Source organism: Rattus norvegicus, chromosome 15 (genome assembly GCF_036323735.1).
Source record: "Rattus norvegicus strain BN/NHsdMcwi chromosome 15, GRCr8, whole genome shotgun sequence".
Lineage (NCBI taxonomy): Eukaryota > Metazoa > Chordata > Mammalia > Rodentia > Muridae > Rattus > Rattus norvegicus.
In genome coordinates, this window is record NC_086033.1 from 45,802,850 (window position 1) to 45,810,170 (window position 7,321).

At 42.8% G+C, this 7,321-nt stretch overlaps 1 protein-coding gene across 2 annotated transcripts in view; it reads left to right on the forward strand.

The window, feature by feature from the left end:
- The window catches only part of Ebf2 (EBF transcription factor 2), a 198,880-nt gene extending 191,901 nt beyond the window's left edge, over positions 1–6,979 (forward strand). The window contains exons 16-17 of one of the 2 annotated variants that reach the window (NM_001108383.1): positions 618–785; positions 4,199–6,973. In NM_001108383.1, the coding sequence (NP_001101853.1) occupies positions 618–785; positions 4,199–4,230 (200 nt within the window). In that variant the 3' untranslated portion in view covers positions 4,231–6,973. Of the gene's footprint in view, positions 1–617; positions 786–4,198 lie in introns of both variants that reach the window. The other variant, XM_006252133.5, reaches the window with a different exon arrangement.
- The last annotated feature ends 342 nt before the right edge of the window (positions 6,980–7,321 follow it).

The window sequence follows — 7,321 nt, forward strand, 5'->3', positions numbered from 1 at the left end:
CTTTACTCATCCACATTCGTCTTCCTCCCACTTTCATGCCACATATATGGTTAAATACATGTACATGCATGCACACAATGGCTTTATGTAGCTGTAAAAGACTGTAGGGACTCGGACAACTGAGAAAGGACATGCTACTGTGTCTCTGCATCTGACTTACCTTGCATAATACGATGCTCTCCTGATGGCCTATCAGTAAATGGGCTCAGTGATACATAATTCTAACAAGGTGTGTCATTTAGAAACAGGTGTGCCATACCTGTGAAAAAGTTTTCCATTGCCTTAGCTGTAAGAGAAATGCAAAATAAAACAATATGGAGATTTATTCTCACCCCAGTCAGAATGGTGACCATAACGAAAAGTATAGCAGATGTTGGTTGGCAAGGATGTGGGGGAAAGGAACTCTTACACATGGCCAGTGGGGGGATAAATTAACCCAGCCACAATAAAAAACTATATGAAGATCCCTCAAATTTACTCTTGTTTTTAATCCCTGGAACCTGGACCATTACCTGGGAGCTAATAATTTTTCAAGCAGATTGAGGGGAATGTGCATGTTAAGAAACAATGGCTTGCTGATGAGCCCCCTCCTAAAGAGTGCCCATCTCTGCTTGCAGTCATGTCTTCAAGCCCCACCGTGGGATCCTCCAGCACATCCTCCATCCTCCCGTTCTCCTCTTCAGTTTTTCCTGCTGTCAAACAGAAGAGTGCCTTTGCCCCTGTCATCAGGCCCCAAGGCTCCCCTTCGCCTGCCTGCTCCAGTGGCAATGGGAATGGATTCAGAGGTAAGCGGAGACCCTTTGCGGGGGCATGTGATCCAGGTGCCCAAGAGTCTGCAAAGGAAGAGCAAGTACAGCTTGACACAATAGCTCTGAGCACTTGCCTACAGAGCTCCTGTGGTTCATGGTGGGTCATGAATGGCAGATGTACTGGCCTGATGCTGCACCTAGGGCTGGGTTAGTATGGGGGTGAATGGGGACAAGCCAAGCATGTACAAGGCGTGGAATTAATGGTGGGAGAGACATATGTTCAACCTAGGAATGTCTGGGCAGCTCAGGATTGTACTTTCCAAAGTTAAGGTCGTTCACTGTTTCTGGAAGGCGCCTGTTCACTCTTCAAATGCTGCCTGGGGTTATTTCTGATTGAAATGGTTTACCATCTGCAGTTGATGTTCATTCCCATGGCACATGTGGAAGGACCCAACAGGAGCAAAAACTCGGGTTATGTGCTAGCCAAATTGATAGCAGGTGCCTGATCAAGGGGTTAGGTAGGGAAGGAAGAGGGGAGAGCCATACTGTTCCGAAGAACAAAAAAAATTAACATCACCCGTCAAACCCATTTTTGAGCAGTGTCCTAAAATGTAATATGACATGACGTAACACAAATGTGGCGAGTACATGAGAATCTAATCATCCCTCCGAGAACGGGAGGCAGCTGATGGCAGGAGAGCAAATTGGAAACTGCTGAGCACCACGGTTCACTCGTGACCCACATTATCTTAGGCTGTTTCTTGGGGCTTGATATGAAAACATTCATGACAGGCAGTGTTGGTCAGCAGAGCTTTCTGGGGACCTGGGATAGGCTGTGCCATTTTGGGGACCCCAGATCTTGGTGGCTTGTTGAAGACCTTTGTGTTCCAGATCTTTGGGAGGGGCGGGTAGCCTGTGAGAATAACAGAAAAACCTTGAAAGACATGTTACATTTCTGTGTCTTTCACTCCCAGGGGGCTGCAACATTTTGACAGAGATGAGAGAGAAACTGGCAAGTCCATTACTAGGAACCCATCTTGAAACAGCCACTTAGAATTCCTCTCAGTAGGACTAGGCTGCTGGAGCTCCATACCACCCAACATGTGGGTAGTTGGAAACATCTGTATAATAGATGAGACTTTTCTTTAAATCCAGATGTCTAAGCCATAGAGAAACAACACAGCTTGTAACTAAGTGTCTCACTCTCCCTGTCTCTAATCAAACACCCCAGGACTCCCTCCTGCCACTCAGAGAGGGATTAGAACTTTCCCCATGAAGATCATGTTTATATCCCGGGCAACAAACACCACAGGGGACATGGCTGCTGTGTCTTTCTCCTCACCAACCCCCTTGGTGAGGACGTTTCTGCTCTCTAGGTTCCCTGTCTTCATCCATCAACTTTCAGCCGAAAGGAGAATGGTGTGAGGAGTGGAGGCTTTAGCCTCATGGCCCACAGTATAGACACCATTCCCTAAAAATTGCCCTGTATGCAAGGCCCCCACTGAGTGCCATGCAGACACCTCCTCCTGCATATCCAGTTAGCTAAATGGCTTTATCTGAGGCCATTAGCATTAGCATGACTAATGATTCAAATTTACACTCAGACTCTAGAGTGCTCTGACAGTCCACTCTCTCCAGGGACAGTGATGGTGGACTTCCTCTCTTTGCCTACTCTTCACTCAGATCTACTTTGCCACCAGGACAGAAGGAGGGTATTGTTTTGTAAGAAGCTCAAGGGCAAAATGAACCAGACAATGCACAATTAAGCATCTCTCAAACCACGAAAGTCACCAATGAAAATGCTCTCCCAAGAATTTCCATCTTCCTGTTTGTTGGCTATAGTTGCTCTAAGGGCCATCATCTAGTGTTGGTTGGGTAGGTCAGGAAAAAGGGCATGGATTAAATGTGTGGTTTTGAGCCTTTTGAGCATCTCTGATCTCCTGTGTTCAACTTGGTAAAACCTTGAGCCTGGAAAGAGGAAGGACCAAAAAGCACCGAGTGTAATAGGGCAGGAATGATTCAGTATTCTGACACCTAAATACTGTCATTCTGTCATTATAGCATTTTCTGTCCCACTCTCTGCTTTACTTATCTGGCATTTATAGTTGATGAATACAGATTGTCAAGGTGATCTTATATGCTGTGTGTCTGATTCATTTTCTAGCTCCCTCCAGAAACACACACACACACACACACACACACACACACACACACACACACACAAGCTTCCTACACTCCTGGATAATTACAGCAGTTGTTATATCTCCAAGTCATCAGGGAGTGTCCAGAATTGAACTGCCTTTATTGAAAACTTACATCGATTCAATATATAGTAATACAGGCAAAAATAATTAAGGCTTTGGTAGCTGTGTAAGACCTTAATCCAGATCTCACAAACATTCAATAAAGGCTGTATGGGCAGGGAAACAGACAGCTGACAATTTTGCCCGAGAGATCTAGCTGGGGTAGAGAAAGGGAGTGAGGGGAGGGGAGGGAAAAAACAGAAAGGGAAGAGAAAGAGACCTGGGGAGAGAATGGATGGTCAGAATTGTGGCCATTTGCTTAGAGGCATCATGGTAAGTGTCACTCAGAAAGATGCTTGTATATGATTTGTCATTCCTCTCCATGCAATGTCATCAGACAAGAAAAATCCAGGCATCACAGTTTAGAGATGATTGGATGTTTGGATACAAGGGGACTTTGGTAATTTCCTAAAAGTCTGTAGGTTCATTACAGCCCAGCCCAGGACAGAGGGATGTGTTTTGCTGTGTGATCCACCCCCTTTGTTTGTGCCCACATAGAGGGACTTTATTCTACCCAAATAAGTGCCATCCACATCATCTTGACTAGATCGAGAAAGCAGTGGGGGATATATTTGGACAGGGCATAGGGAATGGGGACTAGGTTGACTCCCAAATTCATAACTAAATGAATGCTTTCCCAGGAGACCAACATTTCTAAGGGAATAGCTGCATGTACAGTCAGCAAACACTGGGCAAGGATGGACTATTTTTTTAAAGCACTAATCCAGTTAAGGTACAATGGTCATGAAGACCCTTAGGATAGAGAGAAAAGCCTGGTTTACTATAACTAATGCCTAGGAAGGCAACAGGCTCAGCACCTGGGTTTTCCTACTGGTTCCACCTAGTGAGGTAGGACATGTCTATCACAATTTGGTTTACATGTTTACTTCTGTTGTTCCAAGATGACCCATTAACATACAGACATTGTAAAGTGGCTGCCACACGAGCATGGGGACCTGATACAAGTTGCTAGCACCGAAGCTTCTGTTAACCCAGTCCCGGAGAAAATCCATTCACATATGAACACCTCATCATCGCCCCAGGTTGTTTTAGGGTCTATCATTCCCATTCCTGCCTTCCCTCTCTGTGATCGGCTTCACTGAAAACATCTTGATGTTTTAATCCTGTGCCATTCTTATCTTGCAGCCATGACGGGACTTGTTGTACCCCCGATGTAAAGTAGAGGAAGAACTGCTTTCTCATAGCACAAAACTACTTATTCCAATGGACCAATTATGAAGGAAGCACTCTGAGCTTGTTGGGGAGACTTGCACCCCCAAGCGGCCATGTTGGACAGATTTGGGAAGGCAGAGAGCCGCCATCTTGGTCTCGTGTTCCTCATGAAGCATTGACAGTCACTACACAAACTGACCCTTTTGGAGACAAGAACAGAGAAATGTCATTCTCTGACGTGGTCAGTGCTAAGAGCAGAAACGCAATTCTTTGTTATGAACATTACGAAAACCACCTTCCTATGTTTGTAAAATATTTAAGAAAAACATTGGCAAACATTCATGCTTAATATTTTGGATACTATTTGTTTTTCTTTGTAGGAAAAAAGTTGAAAGTTTCTATTTTCTATGAATCCTTTCAGATACCAATTTAGTTTATGCAGAAAAAAGTTGAACAAAACAGGGTACCAACATGGAAGACTTTCTTAAAATGAAACCTGAATTGAATGAGGAAATGTTGTGTGTGTGTTTGCTTATACTTTAAGCTCTTTAAAAGAAAAAGGGAAAAAATTTTAAATGTTTTACAGTTATTTAAATAAATAAACGTGTAACTTATTGTAAGTAGACGTAGAAATTAAGACCTTTTTTAAGAAGAGAAGAATTCTCTTCCTGATGTAAAATGAAATTGACAACACGTAGTGACAAGTTTTAAAGGTGTGTTGCTTATTAGATTCTTATCCTACATCCCACACCCCCTCTTTGTCCATCATTTTATCCACCTATGCACAAGAACATGTAACTTGTGCAGATTCCCACAGAACAATCCACCACAGAAACCAGACTCAGATAAATGCCAGCACACCAACACTTCAGTCCACAACTTCATTCCCAGATCTGCTTTCTGGTTCACAAATCACTTGTGGTATCCACTCTTGGTAAAGCATTTTAAAAACTATATTCTTCCCTGAGGAAATGCAGGGAATCCCCACGTTACCATCTCAGCTTTGAACATTCCCAGGCAAGAAGTATCTCACCTCTAGGAAGAGCCAAAGCCACACGGCTACACTGACCAAGGACTCCACAATTTTCCTCCGACAGAGCGGTATAGTCCTTCCTCTTTGGGTACCTGATTCAGGTATGGCAGCAGGAAGCTCCACAGAACTTTGCAGAAAGAGCTTGGGGAGGTTGCCTATGTTTCTTGGACTCTTAAGACTCGGTCTTTGACTGCTTCCTTTCTAGGCAGTTTTCATTTTATGTTACTAAACTCCCCTGGAAAAGCATGTATCTCACCTGACACTTGTTTCTGAGGTGAGTGGGATGGGGTGAAGAAGGAAGAACTTAAAAATCCCTAAGCGGCTCTCCTACTGGGAGATTTGTGGCAGCTGTGTTCCAAGCCTGCCCCGGGAGCCTTGTGCTACCTACCTAGTTCTTAGCAGGGAAACCTTTGCAGTAGTTGCTAACAGTGGTAGACTCTTGAAAATGTGTGGTCCTGGAGATGCATCTAGACTTGCTTGGCTTGCCAATAGGATGTCATGATTTTCCAGGTCAGGTGTCTTCTCTTTGCTTCCACTGACTTAGCTTGGGGTTCTTGGTTAGGCTTCTAGCGTTGGATGCAGCTTTTGTGAAAAAAGCAAAACCATCATTAGTACTTCTGAGCCATTTTAGATGACCCTCTCATTGCCCCTCTGATGTAGTCCTCCCCCAAACCCGCAACTGTCTTATTTGCCTTCAGTTTGCTCTGGAGTTACCCAATACGACACTTTTTTCTATGCACATGAGAATCCACATTTTTGAAACCTGGCATGCTCATAACTACTGCTGACAGTCCTCCACAGTCAGGGCTCACAGTGCCAAAATATACGGAAATGCATGAGAGAAACTTCCCTGGCTAACAACATGGTACAGGGAACGGATGTGTGGAATACGTAAATTACCATCCCAAAATGGAGGCAGACTACAATTAAGCATGTTTAGACCTGGCTTTGAGCCAATCCAACCTAAGAATTTTCTTTCTTTCTTTCATTTTTTTTTTAAAGTAGCATAGCTTTTAGAACCTGTGAATCTTTCTCTTGCATGAGGATTAGTGCAGTACTGTCTCCAGAATGATCGTAGAATCTGTCAGTAGCTTTACACCGAAAACTGTGTGTAACTAAATACCAGACATCTTTGACCATTCACTAGGACATCAGCAGCCACAGATCTATTTAATTGTACAAACGTGTGTAAGGGTTATTTTTAGTGTACTAATAAATTAAAAACAAAGCCACTCTGTCCTCTTTAGTCATTGCTATTAAATGATTCTGGTCCCAGGTTGTTTTTGTGCTACTTGGCAGACAAGTATCTCTATAGGTAATGACAAAATTCTGTTCTATTTTTGAGAGGAGCTGTGTAAGATTTTCATTTAAAGGGACAACTTACTGCATTATTTATCATATTTCTTTTGTTACAGCATCGAAATTCTTCCCAGTTTTTCTTTGCACATTTCAACATGCATGGTTTAAAAACCATTATCTTTACCTTTTGTACAGTAAGGTCTCATTTCCAAACTGTATAGTTTTGTTGTTTTTGCTTTGTCAGTTACATACAGTATAAAGTTGCTATGCACAGAGCTTTTTGTAAAGACAGCTTTTTTTTGTTTACTGTTTTTAATGGTCTTCCTTATGAAAGAATATCTTGTTTGTAAAATGAATATGTCTACTTCAGTTTTAAACTTTAAATTATCCTAACAAAAAATAAAATTTTTGTACTGTAAAAACTATCTTTGCCTTTTTTTTTGTGGAAGAAATTTAGTTTGGGAGTTATTGGGAAGTGGTTACTGGTTACGTCTTGTCACCTTTTCCTCCGGCTAAGGAAACCTACCAAAGCTTTTGCTCAACCGGAAGTATGATATCAAGATGATTAAGGAAGAGATATGGTGATACCAGTTTTCTGCAAGTATCTGCCATATGTCCATAGGCCAATTTCCCCAGACTCACAGGATCCTGTTTGCTCTGCTGGTGTTGGATGCATGGAAGTCTTGAGGTTGGTAGTCTACTGTGGGTTGAAATCATCTACTGAACAAATGAAAGTTGATACAGTAGATACTAGATGAAGAACG